The 18,464-nt window shown below is 45.2% G+C and overlaps 1 protein-coding gene across 3 annotated transcripts in view; it reads left to right on the top strand.

Annotated features, from left to right (window-relative positions):
• The window catches only part of LOC138538019 (coagulation factor XIII B chain-like), a 792,475-nt gene that overhangs the window by 594,627 nt on the left and 179,384 nt on the right, over nt 1-18,464 (top strand). For all 3 annotated transcript variants that reach the window (XM_069641499.1, XM_069641498.1, XM_069641497.1), the window contains exon 15: nt 14,591-14,776. In XM_069641499.1, coding sequence (XP_069497600.1) covers nt 14,591-14,776 — 186 coding nt within the window. The remainder of the gene's footprint in view (nt 1-14,590; nt 14,777-18,464) is intronic.

The raw sequence follows: 18,464 nt of genomic DNA, 5'->3' as shown, positions 1-18,464 counted from the left end.
GCTGAGAGAAAGTATGAAGTCTCGGGGAATAATGCCTCCGGTGGTAAAATCTGGTAAGTCTATTGTGGTGAGGAGGGTTCCCCTTGTTAGTCCCTTTTTTTCACCTTGCTGTCCTTTTGTTTCCCCTTAGGGGCTGGGGTTCGGCGAAGATGCAGTGGAAGCTGCGCCGACCCGTGAAGAGGAATAGTAACCCCAGTGGTAAAATCAGGTAAGTCTATGGGGGAGGTAACTAATATTCCTCTGTGTGTTCCCTTGGCTCACCTTGCTGTTCTTGTCTTCTCCTTAGATGCCGGAGTGCGGTGAAACATGCAGGAGGAAGCGGTGGAATGTGAAGATGCTGCGAAGGCCGGTGAGTTCAGCGCGGCGCTGCAGCAGGCGAGGCGATGCGCATAAAATAACTTCTTTCTTCCAGCTCGAAGACGCGATGGATCGGAAATTCAGGTAAGGATCAAAGGTATTGCTCTTGTTCTAACCTTTGCTCCTTCTTTCTCCCTTTTTCTAGGAGCTCCAAAACTCGAGGGAGGCGTGGCAGATGACTGGATGCAGACTTGCAGGCACGGTGAGCGTTACGCTGCTGGATGCAGAATAACGCAAAGCGTGTGCTGCTCTTCGGGCGTAGTTTAAATAGCCTCCAAAGTAGTCCCAGGTAAGAATTCCTCCCCAGCCCCACCCGAGTAAAAAATTGTCCCTAGGTAAAGTAGTCCCTTCCAAGCCTCTTTTGGCTTGGAGCTCTTGCAGCATGGTCTGCATCAGGTAAGTTTGCAGCATGGTCTGCATCAGGTAAGTTTTAATCTATGAGCCTGGCGCCTATGGTGCCAGGACTGACTCTCCATATGAGCCTGGCGGCATAGGCACCAGGACTGCACCAAAATAGCCCCTAGCAGGGGTTGTTGGGCTTGCTTGGGATGATTTGATGCCTGCTTCCGGGGTTGCTGGGCTTGGTCTGGGTCCCCGGGGGTAGGCATCATGACAGCACTCCCCCCCCTCCAGCCCCCCTCCTAAAGTCGTTCTTCCCTGTGGTTTCGGTTTGTCTGGGAAATTTCGGTGGAATTTTTTCACCAATCGGGGTGCATGAACATGGTCACTAGGTTCCCATGACCTTTCATGTGGTCCGTAACCTTTCCAGTCGATTAAATAAAAAAGTTTTTACTTTATCAGCTTGGAGTCCAGGATGTTCTTAACTTCAAATTCGGGTTCTCCGTCTACAAGGATGGGGTCTGGTGGCTTGGTTAGTCTTGTCCCTGGTTGCACTGGCTTCAAAAGTGACACATGAAAGACGGGGTGAATTCGCATATTAGCAGGTAAGTCCAACTTGACAGCCGCCGGGTTGATAATGGCCTTAATAGAGTAAGGTCCCAAATATCTGGGGTTAAAGGTCCGTGTTCCCTTTAGAGGTATATGTTTTGTGGCTAACCATACTTGGTCCCCTATCTGGTATTGTGGAGTATCACTTCTATGCCGATCAGCATCTTTCTTGTATTTTTCTTTCTCCTTTTTTAAATGTGTAGTTGCTTCCTTAAAGGCTTATGTAATCGTAGCGTGCAGATGGTCCACTGCGGGCATTTCTAAGTGTTGGGGTGAGTCAAGGTCTGAGGTTCGAGGATGGTGCCCATATAAGGTATAAAAGGGGCTTTGTCCAGTTCCAGAGTGTACCGAATTATTGTATGCATATTCGGCGATCCAAAGAATGTCTTTCCAATTACTCTCAGTCTGATGTAACATACAACGCAGGTATTGTTCGAGAGTCTGGTTGGTCCTCTCCGTTTGACCATCGGTCTGGAGGTGGTGACTGGTCGATAACCTCACATCGATTTGCGCCAATTGACAGCATTGTTTCCAAAAATGTGAAATGAATTGACTGCCCCGGTCAGAGACCAATACGGACGGAAATCCGTGTATGCGAACAATGTTTTCGAGGAACTCCTTGGCCAGGATTGAAGCTGAAGGTAATCCCATTAAAGGAGTAAAGTGGGCCATCTTGGAAAAAAGATCCACAATAACTAGAATGGTGTTAAATCCATTGCATGGAGGTAGATCGGGAATAAAATCTAACGATAAGGTGTGCCATGGTGTCGGCGGAATGTCTAAAGGTTGTAAGAGTCCAGCTGGTTTTTTCTTGTGACTTTTGTTTTGGGCGCAAATGCCACAAGACATCACAAATGATTTAATATCCTTTTGCCAGGTGGGCCACCAGAATTGTCTTTTAATTTTAGCTTCGGTTTTTGCAATACCTGGGTGCCCCTCCATTAGGGTATCATGATAACGGGAAATGACTAGCTCTTTGTAGTTACTTGTGTGGCAGAAATAGCCGTCCTTGGTCCTGAGGCAGATCATTGGTGACAGAGTAGTCCGGGCCTTTCTTTACCCAGTCCTGCAGGGCTGTAGGATCAAAGAGTTGCTGGATCTTTACCTGAATGTCCTCTAGTGTCTGTAGAGTAGTCATGCCAAGAATCCTTTGTTCGGAAATTATAGGTACTGGTTCTGGGTTCACTTCTGCCTCTCCCATCCCAATTCGGGATAAGGCGTCTGCCTTACCATTCTTACAACCTGGTCAATAGGTTATCACGCAATCGAACTCGTCAAAGAACAATGCCCATTGGAGTTGACGTGACGATTGGGCCTTGGTTGTCTTTAAATACAGTATGTTTCGGTGATCGGTGATCACAGTAATGGTATGCCTGGCACCGAGAAGATAGTGCCACCAAGCCTTGAAGGCGGATTTAATGGCTAATAACTCCTTGTCGGTAACCGCATAGTTTAACTCGGGTGCCGAGAACTTTCTGGACCAAAATGCTACTGGGTGAAGCTGGCCAGTTTCAGGGTCCTTTTGAGACAGGACAGCTCCCATGGCTAGACTGGATGCATCAGTTTCTACTATGTATGGAAGTTCAGGGCGCGGGTGCTTTAATACAGGTGCAGACGTGAATTTCGCTTTCAGCTCTTGAACATTTTCAGGTTCTTCAGTCCACATAAAGCGTTTATTCTTTCGCAAGAGTGCTGTGATGGGATGTACAGCATGTGAAAAATCCGGGATGAATCTGCGGTAGAAATTGGCAAAGCCGAGCATGCTTTGTACTCCTTTAACTGAACTTGGTGATGGCCACTTAAGGATTGTGTCCACCTTTCGTGAGTCCATTCGGACTCCCTTTGGGGTCAGGATAAACCGAAGGAATTCAACTTCTGTGGCATGAAAAACGCATTTTTCCAGCTTTGCATTTAGTTTGTGCTGGCGCAATTTCTCAAGGACTGCTCGGACGTGCTTCACATGGTCAGATTCTGAAGAGGAGTATACTAGAATATCATCGATATATACGACAACACAAACGTCAATGAGTTCACGAAGGACATCGTTCATGAAGTATTGGAAGGCTGCTGGTGCATTGCACAACCCGAAAGGCATCACCTGGTATTCGAATAACCCATACTTAGTGCGGAAAGCAGTCTTCCATTCGTCGCCCTCTTTTACACGTACCAGATGGTATGCCCCCGGAGATCTAATTTAGTGTATATGCAAGCGTCCTTCACTTGGTCTAGTAGTTCAGGGATCAGATGCAATGGGTATCGGTTCTTAACAGTTATCTGGTTCAATGCGCGGTAGTCTATGCACGTTCTGAGGTCACCTTCCTTTTTGGGCACGAAGAACAAAGCTGAAGATGCAGGGGACTTGGATGGGCAAATAAAGCCATTGGCAAGGTACTGGTCTAAGTATTGTCGTAGGTGAAGGTTCTCTGGTTCCGTAAGGGCATAGATCCTGCTACAAGGGGGTTGTGCACCGGGTATGAGATCGAATTGACAATCGTACGATCTGTGAGGAGGTAAGGTGTTTGCCTGCTCTTTTTGGAAGACATCCTGGAATTCTTTGTATTCAGGAGGTAGTTGCATGACTGCTGTGGTTACTGTGGCCAGGCCTGCGTTCAGATTTTTCTTTGGGTAACAGGTTTGTGCACAATCCGGGAAGGTTATTCTCTTCTCTCGCCAATCAGTACAAGGATTATGTGTTTCCAACCAAGGTATCCCCAGTATTATTTGGAACTGTGGGGCTTTGATTAGATCAAACACAATAGTCTCTCGATGTCCACCCTGACCCAATAGTGTCATCTCTGCGGTGGAAGGAGTTACAGGCCCAGAGGCAATTTCAGTTCCATCGACTGTGGTGATGACATCTGAGGTGGTTTTTCGGCAGAGAGGTAGATTCATCCTGGAAGCCAATTCGGAGTCCACATAGTTTCCTATGGCCCCGCTATCAATGTATGCCCTTACTGCGTGCATACGCGATGGCTGCCCTGGATCTACGAGAACCATTGGTATGATGAAATGCAAGGTATGAGTATCCTTCTTCAAGCTCGGCAAACGGACCTCTACGCTTGTCGGGCGTGGTTGTTTCCCAAGTCTGACTCCATATGGCTTTTATCAGCAGCTCCTACCACCTTCTTGGGTGGTTTTACAGGGCAATCCCGTAGAAAATGCCCAGAAGTTCCACAATATAGACACAATTGCATTTGCCGTCTCCTTTCTCTTTTCTTCTGGGTTAAGGGTCCTTTAACCCCTCCAATTTGCATGGGTTCTGAAGCATCTGCTCCTTTGGGGTTAGCGTGGGTTTTGACCAACACCCGATTCTCAAACTTGGCTCGATTAGCCTTTCTGTTCTGAAGTCTGTGATCTAACTGGACCACTAATTCTATATATTTGGCGCAGTCTTGAGGTGGGTTCACGACTTGAGCCAAGACATCCTTGAGTTCTCCTCGAAGCCCTCGATGAAATAACGTGATTTGTTTTACCTCAGGCCATCCAGTTTCCACTATCAACCTATTGAAGGTCGCGATGTAGGATAGAAGGTCCTGGTTACCCTGTCGTAGGGACAAAAGTTCATTATCCAGGGCCTGTCCTTGGGAGTACCGGGCAAATAGTCTTTCCATGCTCGTTTGAAAGCCCTGAAAATCCTGAAGAATTGGGTCATCCTGAGTAACAAGTGGAATTGACCAATCAGCTGCACTACCGCTGAGATATGACAATACAAAGGCTACCTTGGCTTGATCGTTTGGGAAGGCTCCAGGTCTGCATAAAAAGTGCAAGCGGCATTGGTTCATAAACACGGCGAACCTTTTGGGATCTCCGGCAAAGCGTTCGGGTGGAGCTAATGGAATATTTCCTAGTAGGTTTATTTGCACAGGGTTACTTGATAACACAGGAGCTGGATTCCCCCCGGAACCAGGTAGGGGTGCTTGTCCAGCCTGGCTTTGCAATAGTTGCCTAGCAAGGTCATCAGTTCGCTCCTAAGAGCATTGGTTTCTTGGCGGGCGGAATGCACTGCAGCCCTCAGATCCCCTAGTAATTGGGTCAGTTTCTGAGGTATCCATAACGCCCGGGTGGGAATTTGTAGGTAGTCTTCGCGTTCTGTTACACTCACCTGACTCCCACAGAGGCGTCGATCTGAACTGGACAGCTGCGGTCTCCACCAATGTGACGCATATGGCCGAGATGACGGACTGGACTGGCCCACCTAACCTCGTTTGCTTGGCCCGTAGGAATATTCTTCTGCAAATGGAGAAAGGGAAAAAACCACCCGTGGAGTTGAGGGGAAATCCCCCCACCCCCGTTTTTCTCCCCACTGATCACCTTTGATGTCCCCTCTTATAGTCTCACCTGATGGTTTGAAAAGATGAGCTCTCCATCTTGCATTGAGCGCAGGGGTGCGTAGATTAACCAGTTGCTTCACTGGCTCGGAGGAATTGGTGAGTTCCAGAACAATATTGACTCCGAGATTCCCGGCAAGACGCAGTAAGTATGTAGTTAGTAAGAGTTCAAATGCCTGACTTTCACTCTTGTCCGATTCCTTGCAGGTTGCAGCTTGACCCTAGTGAAGAGTTCCTTGTGGCAAGGATTCTTGGAAGGATTTGTATTATCCAACACAGTTCGATAAAATAATGTCAATATGTAACCTGTTGCTTTCTCCCTTATTCAGGCGCTGAGAGAAAGTATGAAGTCTCGGGGAATAATGCCTCCGGTGGTAAAATCTGGTAAGTCTATTGTGGTGAGGAGGGTTCCCCTTGTTAGTCCCTTTTTTTTCACCTTGCTGTCCTTTTGTTTCCCCTTAGGGGCCGGGGTTCGGCGAAGATGCAGTGGAAGCTGCGCCGACCCGTGAAGAGGAATAGTACCCCCGGTGGTAAAATCAGGTAAGTCTATGGGGGGGTAACTAATATTCCTCTGTGTGTTCCCTTGGCTCACCTTGCTGTTCTTGTCTTCTCCTTAGGTGCCGGAGTGCGGTGAAACATGCAGGAGGATGCAGTGAAATGTGAAGATGCTGCGAAGGCCGGTGAGTTCAGCGCGGCGCTGCAGCAGGCGAGGCGACGCGCATAAAATAACTTCTTTCTTCCAGCTCGAAGACCCGATGGATCGGGAATTCAGGTAAGGATCAAAGGTATTGCTCTTGTTCTAACCTTTTCTCCTTCTTTCCCCCTTTTTCTAGGAGCTCCAAACTCGAGGCGGGCGTGGCAGAAGACCGGATGCAGACTTGCAGGCATGGTGAGCGTTACGCTGCTGGATGCAGAATAACGCAAAGCGTGTGCTGCTCTTCGGGCGTGGTTTAAATAGCCTCCAAAGTAGTCCCAGGTAAGTATTCCTCCCCAGCCCCACCCGAGTAAAAAATTAGTCCCTATGTAAAGTAGCCCCTTCCAAGCCTCTTTTGGCTTGGAGCTCTTGCAGCATGGTCTGCATCAGGTAAGTTTGCAGCATGGTCTGCATCAGGTAAGTTTTAATCTATGAGCCTGGCGCCTATGGCGCCAGGACTGACTCTCCATATGAGCCTGGTGCCATTGGCGCCAGGACTGCACCCAAATAGCCCCTAGCAGGGGTTGTTGGGCTTGCTTGGGATGACTTGATGCCTGCTTCCGGGGTTGCTGGGCTTGGTCTGGGTCCCCGGGGGTAGGCATCATGACAGTGGAGCAGTACACCCCAGAGATAGATGGCCAGTCCCCTTGACCAGACTTTGAGGATGATGTTGAGGGAGACCAATCTGTCCAGAGGTTTCAATGGAGGGGGATAAGTGAGAGAACAAACAGGGTGTGAATAACAAGCATAGGGTTCCAGGTTGACTGGTAAGTAGTGTCCTCCATAGATAAAATTGGCAAATGCAATTCACCAGCTTCACAAACAGAAACTTAATTCACGATAGCCCAGTCTTCAAGTAGTCCTATCCATCAGGGTTACTTCCATCCGAGAGGTGCTTTAGAGGTCCTTTCCATCCCACTTGTAATGCAATTTACGATGTGTAGGTAGAAACAGAACACATCCACAATAGAGTTCTAAAAACAAAGACTTTATTTTAAATATCAATTTTGAGAGAGACAAATGTGGATACAATAAAAAGGTGCTTGGAATATGGCCTATAGGATAGAGTGACTGAGAAGGAGATATCTCTATGCAAAATGCAATGAAGAAGGTTTATAAAACCAATTCCAAGTCTTATACTCTAATCTAGTGGGCGAGAGATACAGAGTCCATCCATAATCTAAACAAAATTGCCAGGTCTCATCCCAGGACAGCATTCAGCTAATCACTAATAATGTCAGGATGTGGAGTGCCCTATCACACGTTTTTCATAATGCTTGGTTTCATTTCATGGCTTGAGTCCTGATCCATTCTCTGGTCTTTGTCTAAACTGTGTTCTGGTGCTCATGGTTGTCTGGGTCGGCGTCTGAGACCTTGAAGGATGAGATGATGGCTACCTGGGCAAGACCCTAAGGCTACCATCACTTGTTCAGGGGCATTTAGTAACCATAACTGGTAGTTCTCCCTCATACCTGGGCGCTTACAGATAGGATTTAGGATCAGCTACCTTCAACCAAAATGCTATCATTTCTTATGCATTTTCTGTGGTGGCCTAGCAACACCCACTGGATATCTAGCTTCTCTGCAATCTTTGAATCTCTGCATGCAAGTGATATAAAAGGTTTCTGTTCTAGCAATCTCAAAGCCCAGGTCAGCAGGGTTCCACAGCTATCCTGGCTGCTACCTCTGGTTTCTGTTCAACTGCCAGAGAAAACTCTTTCTTGCTCCCATTTTCTTGCCTTCTTGGATTGGCCACGGAACTCTCTTCTGTCTTCCTTACTCTAGCTCAACTCTCCAGAAACTGTCATCACTCCCTTCTCTAATGCTTTCCTATCGCTCACATACTTTGCCATTTTCTAACCTTTATTATATATCCACTGTTAAGGTGATTGGAAAAGAGATTGCCCTGATTCGTGAGGGTGCTTCCCGAATGACTTGCGATATGTGATTTGTCAATGCCAAAACGTTCACATCCTCCTCATTATCAAGGCCATTCTTGGTGTTTCTCTGCCAGTGTTGCATATATTTGTCTAATGAGAGTTGGACTGCACCCTAGTCCCTGTGGGCCATGGTATTAAATACATTTTCCACAATTTTACAATTAAATTGCGTTGCAATCGTGGTCCACAATTCAGGAGCGAAACCCTCTTCATATTCGTGTGTTAGACCCTCACTAGTGACACTACGCTGAGAATTAGTGTTCACCCCACTAACATTTCCTGACTGACAATGGATTTCCACAGAGCCCTGGAGTTCATGTTGGAGCATGTACCCCTGCTGTGTGCTTATCCCATCCTCCCGACCATGCATGAACCGCAGAAGGGGTTGCAGATGTGGCACAATCACATATCATTGGTGTAAATGGTAAATCCTTGTTTAATCATCTACCCAACTGCTTTTGTTGGCAACAGATACCTCTTCTGTTAATGTAGTGATATGAGATGTAATCCCTTTCCTGGCTCTTGGTGTAGAGTGTGGTGGAAATGAGGCTTTGGCACCTGCTCGCCATATGATCCTGCATCAAAGGGCACCATGGGTAAAATCTCCTGGCCCACCACTCTGGGATTTTCACTGTGCGCGGAAACACACCCCTAACCCTTGTAGAGTCCCCAAGCCTGAAGATGGAAAATAGAAAGAAAGTATAGAAGGAGAACAAAGGCTGGCAAGAGGTTGTCAGAAGGGAAAGAGAAATGAGGCAGAGCAGACAGAAGAGGTGAGAAGTACAGATGCAGGAGTACAGTGGTGGCGAATGGAACATCTAGTAAACTAGACAAATGAGTCAAAGATGCAAAGGAAGCAGGAGGGTCCATCAAGGGAGATGTGGAAAACAAAAAGCGGTATCTTGAAGGAAATATCAGGAGGGTAAAGGAGGAATACTGTGGGAACGTGATTTGAGAGGATCACAAAAAGGATGTGTCGAAAGAACACCAGAGAGTAGGAGGAGAATAAGGAAAAGAGAAGTAACAGAGATGAGAGAATGTGAACAAGAGAGACAAGCACACTACACATCTGGGGAAGGATAGTTAGGAAGGGTGGAGGTATGAAAATGTGCTGGGGTATTAAGAATACAAAGGAGGAGTGAAGAGAGTCAAGAGAAGAAGACAAGAAGGGTAGGATTGAAACCTTTAGGCACAACATTGTTGAAACTTGTTAAAGAAGTAGTCAGGTACATGGTGCTGGGAAACATAGCCATGGCACCACGATGATCAGAAGGAAAGAGTGCCTGGGCCCAGCATTCAGCTACGCATATCTGAATGACTGTCTAGTGAATGGTTGGGGCATAGTGCCATGTTATCACACCATTGTCAAACCAGCAGGGAAACTCAACCATCAGCCTCCATAGAAGGAGCTTTGAGGTGTAACTTGCATCTTCCCAGTCATAGATTCTGCTATTATCCTAGACGGTTTCACATGTGTTCACTGAGGCTATTTGACATGTGGGCATTTTCACTGTGATGGTTTCACTGTGATGTTTTTGCTGATTTTATATTTAAAGGGGAGGTCACCCCAACCCATTATCTAACCCATCCTAGCCACCTCACCCTGCCACGCACCACCCCAAATCCCCTACCCCAAACTCTTAATACATATATTTTTGTTTACGTCGCCAAAACCGCAGCAGTGAAAACACCACAATGAAAATGCCCATGTTTAAACTAGCCATGGTGAAAACACTGTAAGTGTCTTAGGCTAGTTTACAGGCATATGCGGCCCCAAGACCATGCTCAACCGTCTCTGTGATAACGTGGGTATCACCGAACAGGCCCTGGTTTGGCTGACTTCTTTCCTCTCTGATTGACCCTTCCATGTCCAACTTGGGTCCTTTCTCTCCTCTATCTCTATCTCTACCTGTGGTATTCCCCAGGGGTCTAACCTCTCTCCCTGGCTTTTCAACCAATACCTGGCACTTCTTGCACACATTGCCGCTCTCTGCCCCAACTTTCAGTGCTATGCAGATGACACTCAGCTCATTTTCAGGCTCCCTTCAGCCACCTCTTCTCCTTCTCTCCTCTCTGACTGTCTGTCTGCTATCCAGGAATGGTGTGCCACCAATGATCTCTGCCATAATGCCAGTAAGACTGAGATTCTCCTCATCGGCACACCTGCTCCCTCCTTTCCTGTCACTCTCTGGCTGGCCTCTCTTGGCCCTCTTCCTGCTCCCACCTGTGAGGCTAAAAACCTTGGGGTCATCTTCGACTCCACACTCTCCTTCTCTCCTCACATCTCTGACGTCTCTATGAAGTGACACTACCAGCTGCACCTCCTCAGAGGTATTCTTCCTTTCCTCTCCTTCCCCCGAGAAGCTCGCTGTCTCCAGAGCTCCGGTTCTCTCTAGGCTGGACTACTGCAACAGCCTCTTTCTCAATCTGCCTGCCCTACTCTCCGCCCTCTGCAACTCATCCAAAACAGGACTGCAAGACTTGCCCTTGGCTTCAAGCCCAGGGATCGTATCCCTGCAGGACTAAAATCTGTGCACTGGCTCCCAGTGGCGGCGAGTATTAAGTTCAATATCCTCTGCATTGTCCACAAGGCCTTCTGGGGCCTGGGGCCACAATACTCTCTCTTCCTAAATATCTTCCTTCTCGAGCTCTTTGCTCATCCGCCTCCAACTCCTTCAGGATCAGTCGCTTCTCCAAGCAACGTGTTGGTGGTAGATCTCTTTCTTCAGCTGGGGCCTCCCTCTGGAACAGCCTCCCTGCCTCTCTGAAAACTGAGGAGAACCATCTCCAGTTCCGGAAACACCTCAAGACTTCTCCCTTTGCTTCTGCTTTCTCTCCTCCTCTCCCCTGCTGAACTCCTGGCTGAAACTGAAACTGCACTGGTCACCTGGCTACCCTCTGTTCTCAGACCCAGGTCCCCTCCCCGCCAGTTGCACACCTGCACTGCCCCCCTGGCATCCCTTGCACTCTGGGGCTGTTTCTGTATCCCTACAGCCCCCTACGAGCACTCGACACCTGATGTCTGCACTTAGCTTTGCACCTGCCACCAGCTGGCCGCTCTTCTTATTTATTGTTCTTAATTATTTTTCTTATTTATTTACTGTTTATCCTATGTACTGCACTTTCACACTTAAGGAGAGGTCCAGCTAATTTCAGGGCACACAATTTTAGCTGGCCCGAGCAGAATAATTCCAATACCTTCTTTCATTTGTTGTTGAATGAGAGCACTAGGCAATGGGGAATTTGTCTGGGGGCTATCTTTGTTTTCTTTAAATTCAGTTTTAAAAGTACCTTGAATAATCCTTTACATACATATACTCTAACTTACATGTCTTTGTGGCCTTGATCACATTCGGCTTTGTGAAAGACGTTTCTCCTTGCAAAGGATGAATGGAATTACAGTGTTTGAATGTTTGTAAAATATAGGTGGAAGGTACTGCATTTATTTCTAAATGTGCATGTATGGACCTGGGTTCTGTGGCACTTGTTAGAATTGATTTTCTATACTCTTGCCTGGTGGACAGATGTATAGAAGGCCAACCTATATTGTGACAGGGACAACTCTGGGGAGCTGTAGACAAACCAGTTCAGGTAGCAGTGACAGGCGGTCTAGGCTAAGTTCTTCAGAGGTGGTGAGCTTGTAAAGGGTCCACAATTAGTTCACACAATGGGAATCACAGATTACACTTAGACAGGATGTATACAAATACAATTATTATTTATTGGCCAAAACACACTATAGAAAAGTGACTACTGGCAATTAGTTATCACACAACACTAGCAAAATAGATACATATATACATTCACTTATCAGAGGGCATAATGAAGATTACCCAGGCTAATTGCGCTGGTAGTCTTGATTCTATTAAAGACTCGGAGGCAAGCATTATGCTTAACTCTGTAATACCGCTTCAAATAGCAGCCACCTTTCAAAATACAATCTATTCATTTTTTTTTTTTTTAACATCTCGGAAAAAACATCAAAAACTTCAACAGAAAAACAAAAATCAAATCAGAAACTACCCAGACCTGGGACTACCACTACCCATAAGTCCCCTGTGTCCTGGTAGTTTCCCAATGTCCCAGACTTGGCAGGACAAAGGAAGAAGGTCCCACCAAAAGTCGCAGTCCTCGATTTGCCGGGGTTGCAGGTTCTAGCTGATCTCCGGTTGGTTTCTTTCATTGCTGCAAGGGCTCTCAATTGAAGAATGCAGCAAAACTCGATGCAGTACCTCTCTCAGGACTGGACTCGGGTCAGGTAAGCAATTTCTGATGGTGGTCACCGCGGCACGGTGATGCAAAGGGACTCAACTGCCGCAGTCAGACTTTCCCTCCTATCTCGGCTCCCCTTGTAGCTAAGACGCCAAATTCTCAGAGGTGAGCCTTGTAGGGTCACCTCAAGATAACCAAAGTTCCAGGTCAAAACTTAGAACAGTGATGTCGGCAGCACGGTAGCTCAAATTCGGAGATGGTCAGCCACAGGACGGTCCCGGGACACTTCCGAAGGCTCTTTGTTGTAGGGTACCGAGCAGACATCAGTAATGGATGTTGCCTCCACTCCCAGAGTCGAAGCTCCTTCGCGGGACTGCTAAAGATCTTCAGCAAGACAGGGCTCCTCCAGGACAGCAGCAGAAGTTGGTAGCCAGGCCTCCTACAGACGAGTCTCTGTTTTCTTTGCATGTCTCACAGCTGGATAGGATTCTTTGCTCCTTCAGGATCTCTGAGGAATTGCTGCAGGAGTCCTCTTCCTATCCTAAAAGCCAGGTAAGAGCAACTGGCATCACTAGCCAATGACAGGACTAGCCCACACACACACCCAAGCAGTGGTCCAATCAGAACCGCTGGTGGGAACATTCATGCATACCACTCAGGCACACTGAAACCAGTTTGTGGGTTGGGACCAGACAGTCTCAGCTTCATCCTGCCAGCAAACACACACAGCCCTCCAGTAGCCCGCCAAAAGCTTCTGCTTTCCTGGGCACTGGGTGTCCTTATAAGGATTTTCCTGGCCTCACAGGCCAGGAAGAACGCTAAAGTACAAGATGGCAAAAGGACAGGTGAAAAAACATGTGGCACGGCCATGTTTGGACACTAGCCACAGTTAGTAGCCAAACGCGGTAAAGCTTAAACGAAAAGTCAAGAAAAGTGGGGAAAAGTCACTGCTGCCACCAGCTTATCCTTTTTGCACACCTAGAGTAACCAAAACTCCTGTTAGTCTAGGGCAAAATAAAAATGTACCCCATTGTACTACAGTGTAAGCTACTTTGTACAATGGTAAAAGTTACCACAAGTGATACAAAAGTAACCAAAAGTAGTAACACAGTAACACAACTAAGGGAAACAATGGACCTCATTATAACTGGTCCTGTCTGGTAACAACGGTCTCCGTAAGCCTACCAGCACCGTTGTTACTGGACCGGCACAGTACATCTCTGCGGACGGGTCCCGTCCCACCCGCCAGGGTCAAATCTGCTGGGCAGGACAGCACTCGCTTGCAGAGTTCACGGGAGCATCAGCATCATTAACGGTGCCAATGCTCCCGTGTCCCCATTCCCTATCGGACCCCATGGGAATGGCGATGGGGACTAACAAAATTACTGGCGCCTGACTTTCCTTGCCACCGGACTTGGAATAGCCCGGATGCACCGGGAAGTCAGGCGTCAGTAATTCATTATGGGTCCAGTGGCTACCTGCCGGTTTTACCGGCACGGCTACTGCCGTACCCATAATGAGGCCCAATGTTTCCCAGTACTGACAGCCTGAAGGACATGTCAGTTTCCCCATAACATATGAGCAAATACCATTGTAGTGAAGCTTAAGGCTTCACTGCACTGCAAAAAGAGCAGGTCAGAATCAAAAATAAAAGCAAAAAGTTTGGGGGTTCTATAAAAATGGAAGGAAAGGTGCAGTGAAGAGAAATCTTTCTTAACAGCACTGTGAGGTGGCAGCTAAGACAAAGTAAAAACAGTTGTTAGTTGCCTGTTCATCTACCATTACCTTTTTTCGCACAGCAGGAGTAATTGACCATGCCTGATAATACTTCCACTGGAGCAGCATGCACTAGTCATTGATGATGTTGGGGACCTCATTAAATACCCTCACTTCACTTGGGCCTTTATTGTGTTGACCAGACTGTTAGAGCGTGGAATTTTGCATTCTGGTGGGCAATAAGACTATAAAATAAAATGTAAGAAATAAGCCATGTATGTGAACCTCTATCATGCTTTTTGGATTTATATTGGAACATTTATAGTGTTCATTTGATACTCTAAAGTGACTGACACGTTTCATACGACTAAATTATATTATGCTTTGCCCTACAGGATCATGTATAGCATCATCAAATGAAATGGATAAGAAAAACATAATTCTTCAAAGAGAAAACACTGAAATCAAAAATAAGGAAGTTGTTGAGTTTGCATGTAAATCAGGATACTACAGAGATGCAAATCGAGAAATGAAATCAACATGCAATAATGGAAAACTAAATTATCCAGAATGTGGCACCAGTAAGTAGTCTATATAAAAATGTTGTTCTGATCAATAGCAAATATGTCTTTTAAAAATGCTTGTAAATATCTTGTATGCGCACAACAGCATAAGAACAAATAAACTTAGAGGAATTATTAAATGACATAGAAATAAGTAAGATATGAAAACATTCCCAAACTATACAACTACACAAATTAACTGTCACAGTGATCATCAGCTTTTTATGTTACTGAGAAACATAACCATCTTTTCTATTGTCCACCATTAATTTTAACACGGAATTGTATATTGTTCAGTTTTCATAATACACTTATTTTGCCAATTATGTATACTAATGGCATGATCTTCCTTAACAATAGCCATCAAAGTTGTTGGAACATCTATTCCCAGAATATTTTAAACTACTGGAAAATCCTGTGAACATAAGCTAATGCGCGTAATGAAGAAATTTGTAGAGTGTAAATATATTATGTGGTGTATTTTAAAGTAATTTATGTTAATAGAATGATCTTGCCCCTTTTATGTGGAGGAGTAGTAACCTCAAAAGAAATCTCACAGAATCTGTTGAAAGTTCACATAGTGGATACGACCAATTGTTGTATCTGCTCCTCATTTTCTTGGATGCCACCTACAGGTTTTGGACTCAAATATATAATGTTGAGGGATGTCAGAGTAATAAATTCACGTACATCATGATTCGAAGTAGGCATGCGATCATAAAATAAAGTAAATCAAAGTCAAATAATATTGAAAATGTACATGAAGAATATTATTGATATAATAATACATACCAAGAAATATTACAGTGAATAATAGATAACTACATTGAAAAAAGGCACTTTATTTCGTTAGAGAAATAGTACTTAGTCAAATGAATTTCTGTTAATATGTTTTTTTGAAATGTATATATTTTCTTAGTGTATGCAACTTGCAGTATGCTGTAAAGTGGTATCCCAGTCTTGGGTGTTTTCTGCAGCTAATTGTGTGTTACAATTGTTGAAATACACATTTTGATCGCCTGGAAGATGAGCTTTAAGTCTTATTGTTTTATGCGGAAGACAACAGCTCCCACTAGCAGTGATAACAGGTGAAGCGGGAGGACGGCTTTGAACAAACACACATCTGGCTTTTTACACATTTACAGTGCGTAAAGAAAGTAATTTTCAGAGTGTGATTATATTTTGTTGTATATTCCTGACCTGACCCATTGTGCCAATGGGACAGGGCTGCTCTCTCCCCCGGCATTTGGAGCCATGCCACGGGTGCTCTCTGCTCTGGTTCTCGCTCACCCAGCCCTCCTGCTCCTCACTCCTCTTTTCCTGACCTGACATGACCCATTGCAATGGTGTGACAGGGCTGCTCTCTCCCTCAGCATTTGGAGTTGCGGTCCCACTTTCACCTCAACGTCAATTGGAATCCCCGCGGAAACAGAGCCCACAGAACTACACCTCCCAGCATTCTGTGCATTTGGGCAGTCTCCTAGGTTTTCATTAATCCAGTAGGATCACTACATATTTCCATAGGCAAGAGCTTACACTTGCGGTGACAACAGGTGAAGTGCAGCTACGGACAAACATACATCTGGCCTTTTATTATATAGTATATGATATTGAGCAGTTTGCCAAATTATGGGTTGTGGTACCCAGTTGATAAACAGACTAAGAGTTATCCCAGGGCCATAATATGTAAGTTTTGACCATGTGCAAAAGGATGCAGCTAATTAATATTACCAGTTGTGTACCTTGTGTAATAGGGGATTGAGCAAAATGGTTTTGCCCCAATCCATATTTATGCAATAAGCCCTGAGCTGGGGGTTAGGGGGATTACCGCTTCAGGTAATGCCCCGGGGCCCATAGTTACAGGCCTGAGCGAAATTAACGCAGGCCACGGGGCAGTAACTGAAGTGGTAATGCCCCCCCAGCAAGGGGCTTATTGCTAATAGTACCCCGGCCCAATGGACTGGGTACTAATATATTCTTTGAAGAAGATGTCAAATGCTGTTTGCGTTTCACAACTGAAAAAAAGGAAATGGCTGCCATAGAACGGGAAGAAGGTGCTACACGTAGTTCCTTCTCCCTTTCCAATTCAAAATTGAAAAAGAAATAAACAAACAAGATGGCCGCCATGGATCGGGGAGAAGGGACTCCACATAGTCTCTTCTCCCTTTCCATGGCAGCCATTGCCGGGTCAGAGACGTGCCAGGAAAACTAGTATTCCTGGCACAGAAGGACAGAAGGGCAGATAAGTGGAGGAGGGTGTGGAAAAGGGGAGTGAGGGTGGGGGGAGGATAACAGGGAAGGGGATGTGGAGGAGTGCACACTTACCTGTGATCCAGCGAGGGAAGTTGGCAGCCTTCATCTTTGAGGAGGCTATACTGTGCGGTAAAGCCCCCGCACAAACCTCCTCATTGGCTGGGAGACCTAAGCCACACCCCACTGGTTACTAATACCTGAAAATGTTCCAGGGGACAAAAAGCAGTTTAAAAATAATAATAATGATGTTTTTAGAAAATGTTTGGAGTGCCTATTATATATGAAATAGTGTATAGTGACGGGATTTGAATCCTAGGAATTGTGTATTTTTAAAGACATTCCAGAGTTGTTCAGCTTCTGTTTCTCAGACTCAGACATCTCCCATTTTTCATCTTGATAAGATGTGTTTAAAGTTATTAGGAATAAGGGGTTCTATCATAATGTGTTCAAATAAAACAAAGTGTGATTCAGTGAGTTGAAGAAAAAGGAGCACAACCTACACAGCATGACTTTTTAATGTTCAGAGTGCAGAATATTGATGAGAATGTAACTTTGAAATGGAAAATGCGTATTAGAATTTCATACAAAATCAATTTTGTGCAATAATAGAAATCACCAAACCATTTGCTGTTATCTGTTATATCCATAAACGCTTCAGCATATTAAAATACATTTTAAACGTTGCGCCAACTGGACAGTGCACATAGTAAGCATGTGTTTGGTAAGTCAAGAAATGTTATCTTCCATTAAAGTATCATTCATAGTTGACTGTTTTATGAGATATTATTTCAAATAAATCAGATATGCAACAAACAAAACAAACAAAAAACATTATAGTAAGAAAAACACAATAAATTAAGCTAAAATCCTCCCTTTTAATTCACAATATAGTCCAGACATTTTTACTGTCCGCTGACTTTGGTAGCATAAAAGGGGTGGTAGCTCATGTTTTATGATGGTGTAATGTGAGTGGGAAGTGTTAACTCTGTGAGAAATGGCTGAAACACTAGCTATGCAAGCTACACTTTCTGTCTCATATTTTGTGTGGCAAAGAAAGGGGTGGGGGCAAATAATTATTACTGTCACCTTTTTGTTTTCTTTGCTGTACAAATGCTCTACAATTTCCATCAGCATACAATGGAATGTTAATGAAAATGTTAGAGATTCTTATAGCGTTTTACTACTTTAAGCATACATATAAAGTAGATGAAGTCTATAAAAGTTTTTTTTCTAATTCTACTTTTAAACTTGAGGCTTTTTTTTGGGAGGGAAGGGGCACCAACAACCATAAGGTGGACAAAGGAAGATGTAGGGCCTGCAAAAAAAAAGCGTGAGTTATGGCTACATAGCATAGTTTTTTTATTTTACCTTGGAAACCTTTAACAGCGTTTTTACTCTGAATTTGATAGGTTTTTATTAGTACAACTTAACCATAATGTACCTTCAACTTAAG

The sequence above is a fragment of the Ambystoma mexicanum genome, chromosome 1q (assembly GCF_040938575.1).
Source record: "Ambystoma mexicanum isolate Mex_15411 chromosome 1q, UKY_AmexF1_1, whole genome shotgun sequence".
Taxonomy (NCBI): domain Eukaryota; kingdom Metazoa; phylum Chordata; class Amphibia; order Caudata; family Ambystomatidae; genus Ambystoma; species Ambystoma mexicanum.
Note: the sequence above shows the minus strand (reverse complement) of the source record. Positions and strands in the feature narration are given on the sequence as shown.